Below are 15,553 nucleotides of genomic sequence, written 5' to 3'. Positions count from 1 at the left end.
TGACTTTGCAAATTATGACTTACAGTTTTTCAATCATGAGATATTATGGATTGGCCCAAAGGTGCACCACTTTCAAATGATTGATTTACTAAGTTAGGATAATTAATGAGTATCCTTGATTTAATAGGTATTGGATGCTCAAAGGCAACAGACCTATTTGAATTTTGGACCTATATCATTAATTATTCCTAGGTGAATTGGAAATCACCATAATAGTAATTTAGTGTTTCATAATTACTACCCAAAGGTGTATTATGGTAATACTGTTTATGTTATTCATCATTATTGCTAACTCAAAGTGTTAATGTTGTAAGCATTTTCTTATTGTTAATTTTCTTATTGCAGTATCTATTCCTGTTTCGCTTCATTCGCAAGCTTCATCTGTTACGATCTTTAATGGAACTAATTTCTCAGAGTGGAATGAACAAGTCCAGTTTCACCTAGGTGTTCTGGATCTTGATTTAGCACTCCGATCTGAGAAACCGGCTGACATTACTGATTTGAGCAGCTCGGAAGAAAGATCTTTTTATAAGACTTGGGAAAGATCGAACAGATTGAGCATTATGTTTATGCGGATGAGTATAGCGAACAATATCAAGTCAACGCTTCCTGAATGTGACAGTGCTCAAGCATTATTGAAAACTGTGGAAGAACGTTTCCGATCTGCTGATAAGTCTCTGGCTGGGACATTAATGGCTAAACTTACCACCATGAAATTTGATGGTACTTGTGGGATGCATGAGCATATCCTTGAAATGACAAATATAGCTGCTAAGCTGAAGGCTCTTGGGATGGATGTGAATGAATCCTTTTTTGTTCAATTTATTTTGAACTCCTTGCCTCCTCAATTTGGATCATTTCAAATTCACTATAACACTATTAAGGATAAGTGGAATGTGAATGAATTGACCAGTATGCTTGTTCAAGAGGAGACCAGACTTAAGCAACAAGGATATCATTCTGTCAATCTTGTAAGTCATGGAGCCAAGAAGAAATGGAAGAAGCTAAGAAAGGGCATGAAGAGTGGACCATCCAAGGGTAAAGAGCCTCATCATGATACCGAGGTTCATAAGAAGAAACAAAACAAAGATAGATGCCATTTTTGCAAGAAATTGGGACACTATCAGAAGGACTGCCATAAACGCAAGGCATGGTTTGAAAAGAAAGGTAAGCCTTTGGCTTATGTATGTTTTGAATCAAACCTTACTGAAGTTCCTTCTAATACTTGGTGGTTTGACTCAGGTTCTAATGTTCATGTTTTAAATACGATGCAGGGATTCCTTACAACCCAGATGCAAGATCCAAATGAGAGTTTTATCATTTTGGGGAATGGGGTTAGAGTTCCTGTAACAGCTGTTGGAACCTATCGTTTGCTTTTAAATACTGGTTGTCATTTAGATTTGCTTCAGACTCTTTATGTTCCTTCTATTTCTAGAAATTTAATTTCTATTTCTAAACTTGATGTTGAAGGATATTTTTTTAAAATTGGGAATGGTAGTTTGCGTCTTTTCAAAGACAATGTCTTCCTTGGTTCTGGTGTTTTGTGTGATGGCTTATATAAAGTAAATCTTGATAATCATTTTGCTGAAACTCTTATGACCTTGCATTGTAATATTGGAATTAAACGAAACATGATAAATGAAAGATCTTCTAATTTGTGGCATAAAAGATTGGGTCATATATCCAAAGAAAGATTAGAGAGATTAGTAAAGGATGAGATTTTGTCAAACTTAGACTTTACTGATCTCGGTATGTGTGTAGACTGCATTAAGGAAAAGCAAACCAAACACACAAAGAAAGTTGCCACAAGAAGTGAAGAACTTCTTGAAATTATCCATACAGACATTTGTGGGCCTTTTGACTCCCCATCATTTGGTGGAGAGAAGTATTTTATCACCTTTATTGATGATTTTTCACGTTATGGTTATGTCTATTTGTTGCATGAAAAATCTCAGGCAGTGGATGTCCTAGAGGTATACATTACTGAGATTGAAAGACAATTAGATAGAAAGGTGAAAATTGTCAGGTCTGATAGAGGTGGTGAATATTATGGTAGGTATGATGAAACAGGACAACACCCTGGCCCATTTGCTAAATTCTTAGAAAAGCATGGCATACGTGCTCAATACACTATGCCGGAAACGCCACAGCAGAATGGAGTAGCTGAAAGGCGTAATCGTACACTTATGGATATGGTTAGGAGTATGTTAAGTAATTTTCCGTTACCCATATCGTTGTGGATGGAAGTCCTTAAGACCGCTGTATACATATTAAACCGGGTTCCTAGTAAGGCAGTTCCAAAAACTCCTTTTGAGTTATGGACAGGAAGAAAACCGAGTTTAAGACACCTGCATGTTTGGGGTTGTCCGGCGGAGGCCAGAATTTATAATCCACATGAAAAGAAATTGGATTTTAGAACGATTAGTGGATACTTTATAGGTTATCCCGAAAAATCCAAAGGGTATAAGATTTACTGTCCTAACTATAGTACAAGAATTATAGAGACCGGTAATATCAAATTCATTGAGAATGGTGAAACCAGTGGGAGTGATAAACCACAAAATGTGAAAATTCAAGAAGTTAGGGTGCAAGTCCCTTTACCCATGACTTCTAAGAAAATTGTTGTTCCTACAGTTGTCACACAGTTTAATAACAATGAACAACAAATTAATGATCAAACACTCCATAATGAAGTTATCACCACTGAACAAGTTGTAGAAGAACCACAAGGGATGACATTAAGGAGATCTCAAAGAGAAAGAAGATCTGCCATTCCAAATGATTATATGGTTTATTTACAAGAATTTGATTTTGATATAGGGACAAGAAAAGATCCGGTTTCTTTTAAACAAGCCATAGAAAGTATTGATTCTACTAAATGGATTGATGCCATGAAAGATGAGTTAAAATCAATGGATCAGAATGAAGTTTGGGATGTCGTTGATTTGCCCGAAAGTTGTAAGACAGTTGGGTGTAAGTGGGTCTTTAAGACCAAGCTCGACTCAAAGGGTAATGTTGAATGACATAAAGCCAGACTGGTGGCCAAGGGTTTCACTCAGATAGGAGGCATTGATTATAAAGAGACCTTTTCTCCTGTATCTAAAAAGGACTCATTTAGAATTATTATGGCTTTGGTTGCACATTATGATTTAGAGTTGCACCAAATGGATATAAAAACTGCTTTTCTAAATGGAAGTTTAGATGAAGAAGTCTATATGGACCAGTCCGAAGGTTTTCCATTAAAGGGAAAAGAACACATGGTTTGCAAATTAAAGAAGTCAATATATGGTCTTAAACAAGCTTTCCGACAATGGTATCGCAAGTTCAATGATACCATCACTTCCTTCGGTTTTAAGAAAAACACTGTTGATCGATGTATATACCTGAAGGTCAGTGGGAGCAAGTTTATCTTTTTGGTCCTATATGTTGATGATATATTACTTGCCAGTAGTGATCTTGGCTTATTGTATGAAACTAAGGTTTTTCTCTCAAAGAACATTGAAATGAAAGATATGAATGAGGCAACCTATGTGATAGGCATTGAAATATTTCGTGATCGATCACGTGGATTGTTAGGGTTATCTCAAAAGGCATATATAGACAGAGTTCTAGAGAGATTTGGTATGGAGAACTGTTCAGCCAGTGTTGTTCCAATTCAGAAAGGGGATAAATTTAGTCTCATGCAATGCCCACAGAATGAATTGGAACGTAAGCAGATGGAAAATATACCTTATGCTTCTGCAGTTGGTAGCTTGATGTACGCTCAGACCTGTACCAGACCGGACATCAGTTTTGCAGTTGGAATGCTAGGAAGATACCAAAGTAATCCAAGGATGGATCACTAGAAAGCTGCAAAGAAGGTGATGAGATACTTGCAAGGAATAAAGAATTACATGCTTACATATAGAAAGTCAGATAGCCTTGAGGTGATTGGCTATTCGGATTCAGACTTTGCTGGATGTGTGGATAGTAGAAAATCAACGTTTGGTTTTTTGTTCCTATTAGCTGGAGGAGCAATCTCATGGAAAAGTGCCAAACAGACAAGCATTGCTTCGTCCACCATGGAAGCAGAATTTGTGGCATGCTTTGAGGCCACAGTTCATAGTTTGTGGCTGCGTAACTTCATCTCGGGACTTGGGATTGTCGACTCTATTGCCAGGCCGCTGAGAATCTTTTGTGACAATACTGCAGCCATCCATTTCTCCAAAAACGACAAATATTCTAATGGTGCCAAGCACATTGAACTTAAATATTTTGTTGTCAAGGAGGAAGTTCAGAAACAAAATGTGTCTATAGAAAATATGAGGACAGAGCTCATGATTGCCGATCCTTTGACAAAAGGTTTATAACCGAAGACTTTAAAGAGCATGTTGAAAGAATGGGTCTTAGTTGTAATTCATGATATTAATTGAGGATTGTATTATGTTTATTTCTTTGACACTTAGATATAATTGATTATGTTTCTGTTTTTCCTGTTCTTCAAATATATGTACATGTATGGGTTTGAATGTATGATTACAGGAATTGTCTCTGACAAAGACATAATGTTTGACCATTAAAGATACTTCTCATTTATGGACTGTGGTTAAATAATTTGCTAGTGTTGTAGTACTTGGAAGGAACTATGTCATTATGTTGATGTGGAACCGCCTTGACTCGCATTAGTAAGTTGTTTAATTATGGTATTATGTTGACCCAACTGACTGTGGATTAGAATGATGCGCGCCTAAAGTTTATATCATTCTAACCAAAGTATGGTCATATGGGCCAAGTGGGAGAATGTTGGGTTTTGACCCACATGACCACAACGTGGTCAGTTACAGAATGAATACCGTAACTGACTCCTAGAGAAGTGGAAAACTCCCTTATCCTTGATGGAAGGATAAAGCTTATGGGTCTCATCCTCTGCCGATTGATCGACACAGAACCAGCCATCGTGGGTGTCATTAACGTAGGGCCAAGAGGGAGAAACAAACCAAGCTTGATCATTCATCAGATTACTCATGGATCCAGTTATGCTTCCCTTTTCATGATTGGTTCTATTATGATCCTATTTACAGATGGTTTTAACATATATATGCTAGATGCTTAACCGGTAATAAATTAATTATTTTATTTTAGTACTTTTTTTTATTTCTTCTCCTATAATTGTTTCTTTTCCCTTTCCCAACCTTTTCTTGTTCTGACGATCTTTTTTGCCACACCATTTCCTTTTATGCATATTGTATGGGATAAATAGTTAAGATTAATATGAAATTTGATGGAGCAAAGTTGTGCTTAAAGATATTAAATAATCACTTCAGTGTCCCATTTTGAATCAATGTGTAACACGATCATGATTATCTGAAGCAACCGTGTATAATTATAGGATCACAGACAAATAATCCCTTCCTTTTGATTGTATTAATCAAATTATTTGTGTAAACAACATGTTAGTTGCAGAGGTAACCTAATAACAATTCCCAAACATTGAAAGAACGTTTTATTTGAAGCTTTTTTTTCCATTACAAAATCATAACTATTAAACAAACAAAAATGCTATATTAACCAAGTTCATGAACGCAGTTGGATGAAAATAACTTATGAACCAGTACATGAATCGGGAGGAACGATTACATGAAACGCTAATTCGGCAGTTCAACTGACGGACAGCCGTTCAATCGCAAAACTAGTGATGTGGGCTATCCCAATGTCTGCATTAGATTCTCCAGTCTAAATAAGCAACTAAAAGGATACCAATCTTGTTTGAAAACTATATTATATACATAAGAACTTTTAGGATTTTTTTTTGCGTACATACCCTTCTAAATATTGAAATTTATGTGAATACTCTTTTAAAATTGATATTTGTATGCATACCATCATAAAATACTTGTTGTGCATGTATACTCTTCTTTTTCCTTTTCTTTTGCATATGCGCCTATGCCATCTAATACCGTTAAGAAGTCAAGCGTTTAAATTAAAAATGACTAAAATACCCTTAATGCATTAGCATACAAAAAGAAATGTTTATAAGAGTATGTATACAAATAGCAATTTTGCAGAGGTATTTATGCAATTTCTTATATTTAGAATGGTATACACATAAAAAAATTCTTAAATTTTCACATAAGTACCCTTCTAAATATTAGAATTTATGTGAATACTCTCTCAAATTGATATTTGCATGCATGCCCTTACAAAACACCATATTTATATCTTGAAAATAAAAAAAAATACATAAGATGTATATTGTTTTGAATTAATTCATGAAGTTATGTATATGCGATATATGAACATGAATCATAAAGATTTAATCATGAATTAAATCTGATTACATATGATTAATTACAAATACTCAGATCTGAAAATGAGATTTAAGAACTGAAAGATTGTAATTAATATGTAATTAAAAAGAAATATGCAATGATCAAAACTTTCATAAGTTTATACTTAATTAAGAATTAAGTCTTATGAAATAGAATTGTGACTCAACTAAATGACATTGCATAATTCATGGGGCATTTGGGTTAGCTCAAATCAAGTTCTTAGGATTGGGTTAGACCTAGGGTTAGAATCAAACATGGTCTAATTAGAGTTAATTGATTAAATCTAATTAAGTAGTAACTAGATTAGGTTAAGAAAACTCTAGGTCAAATACAATAGTTGTAGATTGATCAATTCCATGTCTTTGATTAGACGAAGATGGAACTTGATTTAGGCTCAGAGGTAGAGCCCGAGTCATTTGAGTGATTAAATCAAAATTGATTAACTAGTCGGTGTCTAAGGTAAGTTTGGCAGACTCGACCGGTGGTTTTTAATTAGAAGCTACTCGCACTGATTCGTCTTTATCGAGTTAATGGCATATCCCTTCCACCGATCTTACTTACTTGGCTGACATGGTCAATCACATTTTGATTGGATCACTTAATGATTCGAGTTAGTCCATGCCTTAAGAAAAATCAGTATGACTGATTTAGGTTCCTCCTTAACCGGTTTGAGTCTAATCTGATTTTGGGTTTAATCCATGCTAGTCCTAATCCAATTAGAACTCAAATGAACCATGACTCAATTGAACTCTTCAATCCTAATCCAATTAGGAGTCATTTTAATTCATTAGATTAATAATTAATTTAGACTTAAGAAATCCTAATTCAATTAGGACTTATTCAATTTTAGTCCTAATCCAATTAGGACTCTAATTTGAATCCGAAGTCCTAATCTAATTAGGACTCTGGGAATTCTACTCTAAGTAGGACTCTAATTCGAATTCGAAATCCTAATAAAATTAGGATTGTAGGAATTCTACTCTTAGTAGGACTCCTAGTCCTAATTCAATTAGGACTCCAGAAATCCTACTCTAAGTAGGATTCATATTTAAGTCCAATTAATTAATTCCCATTGTTGCTTCCTCAACTGATTATCAATCGAATTGATTATTCGTGATTCATAATCACAATTCAACCATCGGATCAGTCAATAATTCTAATATGTGTGACCCCATAGGTTCTATTCTGTCTGGTAGTGAAATATACTGCGATCTCTATCACAATATCATTGAAAACTCTTTTCAATAGGTTGGAACGATTCCAGTTCAACTCATTAGGGATTATCGACCATCGAGACAGTTCTTGTGAGTCTCACCATCCACCAGTGACACCTAGCAGCATGTAGTAGCTACCCAGCAGAATGGAATGATGAATCTCTAGGTGCAGTTATCGTATGATACAGTCCTTCTATCGTGGATCCCTATAAAACGGAGGTCATGGATAACTCGTCAAACCCCATCGTCTGTCATATGTTTAGATTTATTCGACTTAAGTTCGAGAGTGGAAAACTCTTTCTCCACTATGCATACTGTCCCGGCCGAGGTCTTAAGAACTCAGTCTTATAAATCACATAGGATCTCTCCTCAACTATCAAGATCGATAGATTCTATATAGGTGCATACCCTACTCCTACAGTGAACCTACTAAAAATGATTCCTAGATTCTTCGGTGTTAAGCATGCTGAATATTTTTTTTTGTTGAAAATCATGGCTAAACCTGATCGGGTTACCTATGTACCCCTTCATAAGGGGGATCAAGCCATACGTAGTTCTTTTAAGTTTCAAAATGCAGCGGAAAAATCGAATCAAACAATTTAATTCATGCATGCTTACAAGATCAAATCTAGAAATCAGCACCTTAAGAACACATAGGATTATGCCGGAATCATTTAAACAATTATTCTAAAACTTTCATGCATGATTAACTATCAGATCTGAAACTTAAGAACTCTATTCCAATTAATCTCTGAATATACATCGAATGGATTCTGGAGATATCTCCGTGAGGAGCCCCAAAATAGGGTAAAATCTTAGAGAATCGGACCTAGATCTTGACACCATAATAAATGATTAATGCTAGATTAATACCTTTTATGATGGATGAAAGTTGTGGATCTGATCATTGACTTCACAGCCACGCACACGAATGGCCTCTACGAGAAGTACATGCGAAGTTCCTGGAGAGATCCAATCCTGCGGAAGTGCTAGCTTGCGCAGAATTTCTTGAGGCTGAAATTTGATCTTTCCAACGCTATCAACTTTTGATCTGCCTTCTTGGAAGAACTTGGAGGAAAGGTTTAGAGGGATTAAAAAGAACTTAAATTTGATCTAAAGACTCTTATCAGGGACTCCTAAACCTAATGGCGTGATGGACTTAGAGGAGGAAGAAGTCGGTTAGATTGAATGCAGAATTTTTCCATGCATGAACTAGGGTTCCTCTCTTTTCTTTCTCCTTTTTTTTCTTTTTTTTCTCTCATTTTTTCTTGAATTCGACCACCAGCTGATGGAGGTCCTTTTAATGTTGCTATCCCTCTAACTTCATGCCAACCATCCTATATTTGGGAAGGATTTTGTGGGGTTTTGAATTTTGAATTCAAAATTCAAGTTCATGCGCCATTACATGATGAAGCTTGATCTAATCTAAACCATTCATCATGTTGCCACTTTCCTCTATCAATTTTGAAATTTCCATGCCCCCAATCAGATTAGAGGGTCACGTGGTGATTTTGTGGTGATTAAATTCGAAATTCAACCTTAATTAGAAGTGAGATAAAGATAAGGATGACATATGCCATGAAGAGAGAGAATTTGATCTTATCCAATTCTTTTCATGAATTTATCTCTCCATGTCACCCCATCTGATGATGAAAGAGGTTTCTGATGTTGCCAAGTGTCCCATGGCACCATTAAATAAATTAAATTAATTTTTAATCATATTAAAAATTAATTTATGGCGCCATGCATGGATATGTGACAAGTGGATTTCAAGATCCGAACAGTTTCAGATCTAACCCATTTAATTTAATTAAATTCTAACAATTAGAATGATCCAATTACCATGGATTGAACCTAATCCAATTAGGTCAATCCCTAATTAAGCACAAATTTAATCTAATTTAATTTGGTCAACCTAAGTCCTCTTGATTCAGACCTAATCCAATTAGGTCAAAAATTCTGATTGAGCCCAGAATTGAATCTAATTCAATTTGGCTCATCCTTAGTCTAATTACTCAATCCAATTGAGTTCATTAGCAATCTAATTACTAACTAATCCTTCGATAATTACTTTAATTATTTTATAAGGTAATTTGCCAATCGAATTGACCAAATTACCCCTAAATGATTCTTAATTATTCATCAGCCTTCTTGATCAATCAGAAATCTTTTATGCATGTGACCTCATAGGTTCAAACCTAAGCCGGTAGTATAGGAACGACTTCCTACACTAATCGATGTGACCATCTAGCAATAGTACCCGACATCCGGATATGCCGAATATATACGAAGCAAATATTCTGGAATCCTAGATTATGGTTACTGTATAATTCAATCCCATTGACTCCTAATGCCAGGATGACTTAGAGCTCACTGTCAACCCTATAATTAGTACATCTATTATGTGCTTAACTTTAAATATCCCGTGACTCCTTACTGGGATTACCCTGGCCAAGGTTTTGCTAAATTAATCACAAGACTTTATCTTCTGTTTTGAGGAGGGGTCAATTCCATCTCGACTCAACTAACTACACAAGTACTTGACTGCACCCAGTGACCTTCCATTACTGAATTAGAAATCCAGGTAGTCCGGTACCAAAGTACAATGAGTTGTTTGCTAGTCATAGATTGCGGTCTTAGGTCAGAGGGCCAAACTTATATCCATATCCATTCGGAACATCTTTTGACAGTAGAGCGTTCCGAAATTGGTCACGTTCAGTAAAATATACTCCTACACTTCACCTGTGTGGCATACTAATGTCTCCACACTCCTTGGTTAAGAGGACAACCAAGGTACATGTCACACAACGACCTAATTTCGATAATACTGTCGTCCTTGTAACAACATATCATTTGGTCGCAAACTAGTTTAAGGACTCGAAGATAAATCCTCCTTTATCATTAATAAGTCCTAAGGACTTCATCATATAAGAGTTCATTTGAAGATGTAAAATGATGAATAATGCCAAAAAATACTTTATTGATTTGTCAATTCATTTATAAAATTCAATCATCAATATGCTGACGATTGACATTTAGGATACAATTCCCAACAAACCTACTGCAGCCAATCTACACTACATGGATCCATATGTCTAGAGACCATGTATACTTGCAGTCAAACTACAATAACCTCACTGTGAGTAGCCGAAGCACCGCAGGTCAAAGGACCAGTCACACCACTGCAACATCAAACAAGTCACTGACGAGTGGATAGACATCCAAGTGACTTCTAGTCTTGGTCACGCTCAGTACCCTTGTTCTCTAACAAGCACCTGTACTATCACTTCAGTATCCCCACACTGTAGACTCGAGTCTCGTCCATCCATAAAGAAAGCGATGTGTGCACTGATCTTATCGGATCGATCACCATCCTCGTGATCATCCATCGATCAGGAGCATTTAGAAATTAATCACCATTGATACATAGCTCAAATTCTCAACTCTTGAGAATATGCATCATCATCTTATTAATTCCTTGGACGATTTATAGACACATAAACAATATGAATGAAAAAGATGCCTTTTATTATTCAATAATAATAAAGTCAAGTACAAAATTATGTTCCAGAATTAATAATGTGTCAGCTAGATTGGCTTCTAGGGTATACATCTAACACGAGCCACACTCGGGCCTATATGCGATCTACTGGGTTCTAGTGCCCACTAAAGAATTAAGAGTAATTTTTCGAATTGGAGGTAGAGGCTACCAATTTGTATAAAATAGTGGAAGTACCTTTAGACTAAAGTCTAAGTCTAATGTGTTTAGTCAATTCATATACTAATAGCCAAATTTTCTTTTATGCAGAAATGACCACAAGTCTGTCACTTCGTGCATTATTGGATAATGATAAGTTGACTAGTCCCAACTTCAATAATTGGCTTAGGAAATTTAAGATTGTGCTAGAGCATAAAAGGATCCTTTATGTGATAACGGATCCAGCACCTGAGCAGCCTGCTGCTAATGCACGGGGTACAATCAGAGAAACTTATCAGAAGTGGCTCAATGACCGTATCACTGTCCGATGCATTATGCTTGCTGCAATGCGCGACGAGTTTAGTCGCTGGTTCGAGAATGCCCAGCCCGAAGAAATTGTTTAAGTGTTGAACGAATCTTTTGGCACTCCCGATGACGTTGAAAGGCATAAGACTAGTTATGTTATTTTTAGCGCACGGATGAAGGATGGGGCATCGGTGATATAATGTATTGTACATGATTGAGTTGATCGAGCGCCTAAGCACTCTTGATTTTTCCCTTCATGATCAATTGGGGAAAGATGCTATACTGAACTCTCTTCCTGGTTGGTACTGCTCATTTCTCACCAACTTCGTATGACGAAACCGGTAGTGAATTATCACTAATTGTTGGGTTTACTACAAACTTTTGAGAAGGATCACCAACTCCTAAAAGAGTCGGTGAATTTAGTGGGAGGTTCATCCAAGGGTCGTCATTCCTTTAAGAAAGGGAAGAAGAAAAATAAAAATCAGAAGGAAAAGGTGCATCATGCTGAGCAGAGTCAGACTAAAAAGAAGAAGGCTGATCAAAGTAAGGCAGAGTGCTTCTTCTGCAAGAAGCTAGGACATTGGACGAGGAATTGTCCTATGTACATTGCATCTCTTGATCCGAATAGGCCTAAGAAAAGTGGGCAATCAGTTGCCAATCAAGGTATTTATATGATAACGCCTTGTAATTTTTCTAGTTGTGATAATTCGACCTAGGTATTGGATACTGGTAGTTCTTTTAATATTTGCAATTCATTGCAGAAACTTCAGATCAGTGAGAGGTTTGAAGAAGGAGAAAGATTTCTGAATATTGGAGATGGAAGACCTGCTTCATTTCTAGCTTTAGGAATTCTTAAACTTGTATTCAGCTCTCATATAAATGTCCTTAGTGATTGTCACTAATGTCCAAGTTTTTTATTGAATGTCATTTTTGCAGGCCTTTTGGCCATAAATGGTTATGAAATATCAATAAAAAAGGATTATTGCAATGTCATTTGGAATGGTGTTTCTGTAATGAATGGAATTCTGAGTAATGGCATTTACATTTTGTCACAATCTTTTCATGTAATGTACAAGTCCAATAAGCACCTTAGAATAGATAATGTCACGGATGTCTACCTTTGGCATCACAGGCTAGATCATATTAACAATAATAGGATGAACAAGTTAAGTAAAGAGGAAATCCTAAATGTTAATGATTGTGAATTATTGACAACCTGCGAGTCATGTCTTCTTGGTAAGATGACCAAATCACCTTTTACCGAAAAAAGTAAACGAGCCAGTGACTTATTGACCCTTGTACATTCTGATGTATGTGGGCCAATGAACACAAATGTTAGAGGTGGGTATTCATATTTCATTATGTTTACAGACGACCTTCCTAGGTATGGTTATGTCTATTTAATGAGACATAAATCTGAATCATTTGAAATGTTCAAATTATATCGTAATGAAGTAGAAAAACAAACTGGAAAGAATATTAAAACTCTTCGATCAAATGGAGAAGGTGAATACCTCTCCAGTGAGTTTTTGGCATATCTAAGAGAAAATGGGATTCTCTCCCAATGGACTCCCTTGGTACACCGCAATATAATGGTGTGTTAGAAAGAAGAAATCGAACTATGTTTGACATGGTTCGATCCATGATGTGATTTGCGAGTCTGCCCATATATCCTTTTGAGGATATGCACTTGAGTCAGCCTACTACATTCTAAATAAGGTTCCAAGTAAGTCGGTAAATAAAACACCACATGAGATGTGGACTGGACGTAAGCCAATGCTCTCTAACCTTAGGGTGTGGGGGTGTCCGGCGTACGTCAAATGTTTGAAAACAGATAAACTTGAACCCAAGTCTGACAAATGTTTCTTTGTCGGTTACCCTAAAGAGACTAAAGGATATTATTTCTACCTTACTGAAGAACAAAAGTTGTTCATAAGCAATAGAGCTGTATTTTTAGAGAAGAAATTCCTTGGAGAAGAAAGTAGAAGCTCTAATGTTGAGCTTAGGAAAGTTCAACATGTAGAAGACCCGACACCATCCGCTGAATCAGTTGAGTTTGAATTGATTAGATCAAATTCAGAACCTATTTTAGATGCACCATTAAGGCGATCAGGTAGAGTACCACGTCAGCCGGACAGATACTACGGTTTCTTAGTTTGGGACGGGGATCCTGTCAAACTTGATGAAAATGATGAGGATCCGATCACCTATATGGATGCAATGCAGAGGTATGACTCTGATAAATGGCTTGGAGCCATGCAATTCGAAATGGAATCCATGAAGGTCAATGATGTATGGACATTAGTTGACCCACCCGAAGGGATTAAACCCATAGGGTGTAAGTGGATTTTCAAAAGAAAACGAGGAGCATACGGTCAGGTTGAGACCTATAAAGCCCGTCTGGTTGCCAAGGGATATCGTCAACGTTATGGTATTGACTATGATGAGACGTTTTCTTCCGTGACAATGCTTAAGTCCATTCGGATTATGCTTGCGATAGCAGCACATTTAGATTATGAAATCTGGCAAATGGATATAAAAATCACTTTTCTAAATGGAGATTTAGAAGAGGAGGTGTATATGATGCAACCTGAAGATTTTATATCTGCAGATGAGTCTAAGGTGTGCAAGATTCAAAAATCTATTTATTGTTTAAAGCAAGCTTCACGGAGTTGGAACATACGATTTGATAAGATGATCAAATCATATGGCTTCATTAAGAATGAAGAGTAACCTTGTATTTATAAATGAGAAAATGGTTCAGTTATTATATTTCTTGTTTTATATATGGATGACATTCTTCTAATCGGGAATGGCATTCCTACATTACAAGGAATAAAGGTTTGGCTATCATCTCAATTTGCTATGAAGGATTTAGAAGAAGCATCTTACATCCTAGGGATGTAGATCTATAGAGATAGATCTAGAAGATTGCTTGGATTATCTCAATCCACATACATTGATACTATACTGAAGAGGTTCCATATGATTAATTCCAAAAAAGGCTATCTTCCGATGAGCCATGAAATTAACCTCTCTAAGAGGGATTGTCCGACAACCCCTCAAGAAAGAGAGAGTATGGATAGAATTCCATATGCTTCGGTAGTGGGATCTATAATGTACTCCATGATATGTACTAGATCAGACGTGGCATACTCGCTAGGAGTAGTGAGCAGATACCAGTCTGATCCAGGTAGAAATGACTGGAAGGTTGTAAAAACAATCCTTAAGTGTTTGAGAAATACTAAAGACCAGTGGCGGCTTGTCTACGGTGATTCTGGCTTAAAACTTGAGGGATATACTGATTCAAGTTTTCAGTCAGATCAAGATAATAGCAAGAGCGTATCGGGATATATCTTTACTCTTAAGGATGGGGCCATCTGCTGGAAGAGTTCCAAGCAGCATACAGTGGCAGATTCTACATGTGAAGCAGAATACATCGCAGCATCTGATGCCGCCAAGGAGGCTGTATGGTTACGAAAGTTCATCACCGAGCTTGGAGTGACACCCTCCATTGATGGTCCAATGCCTGTATTTTATGACAATACTGGAGCCATAGCTCAAGCAACCCAAAGCGCATCAGCGGACTTAGCATATTCTACGTTGCTACCACCTGGTTCGAAAGATTGTCGAACGAGGTGATATTGATCTTTAGAAGATTGACACAAAAAAAAATCTGGTTGACCCATTTACCAAAGTCCTCGGCATCAAAGAGTACAACGAACACAAGTCGAAGATTGAAAGTGAATCCTAGGATCTTCGGTGTTAAGCATGCTGATTTTTTTTTAAAAAAAAACCATGGCTGAACCTGATCGGGTTGCCTACGTACCCCTTCATAAGGGGGATCAAGCCATACGTAGTTCTTTTTAAGTTTTAAAATGCAGCAGAAAAATCGAATCAAACAATTTAATTCATGCATGCTTACAAGATCAAATCTAGAAATCAGCACCTTAAGAACACATAGGATTATGCCGGAATCGTTTAAACAATTATGCTAAAACTTTTATGCATGATTAACTATCAGATCT

The 15,553-nt window shown here is 36.5% G+C and overlaps 1 protein-coding gene across 1 annotated transcript; it reads left to right on the top strand.

Moving 5' to 3' along the window:
* The first annotated feature begins 229 nt into the window (after positions 1–229).
* LOC120108546 (uncharacterized) lies at positions 230–1,719 on the top strand. The gene is made up of 2 exons (XM_089928316.1): positions 230–1,167; positions 1,275–1,719. Exons 1-2 carry the CDS (start codon positions 564–566, stop codon positions 1,307–1,309), a joined length of 639 nt encoding a protein of 212 aa, XP_089784442.1. The 5' UTR covers positions 230–563; the 3' UTR covers positions 1,310–1,719.
* The last annotated feature ends 13,834 nt before the right edge of the window (positions 1,720–15,553 follow it).

The sequence above is a fragment of the Phoenix dactylifera genome, chromosome 17, assembly GCF_051530095.1.
Source record: "Phoenix dactylifera cultivar Ajwa chromosome 17, Ajwa_hap1_PhDact_Kaust_v1.1, whole genome shotgun sequence".
Classification (NCBI taxonomy): Eukaryota; Viridiplantae; Streptophyta; class Magnoliopsida; order Arecales; family Arecaceae; genus Phoenix; species Phoenix dactylifera.
This window is presented reverse-complemented; position numbering and strand designations above follow the sequence as displayed.

Bases quoted from the DNA above. Each gene is read 5' to 3' on its own strand.
- LOC120108546 (XM_089928316.1), top strand. From the start codon at position 564: ATGTTTATGCGGATGAGTATAGCGAACAATATCAAGTCAACGCTTCCT. The intron at 1,168-1,274 runs GTAAGCCTTTGG...AATACGATGCAG, and splicing joins GGCATGGTTTGAAAAGAAAG to GGATTCCTTACAACCCAGAT.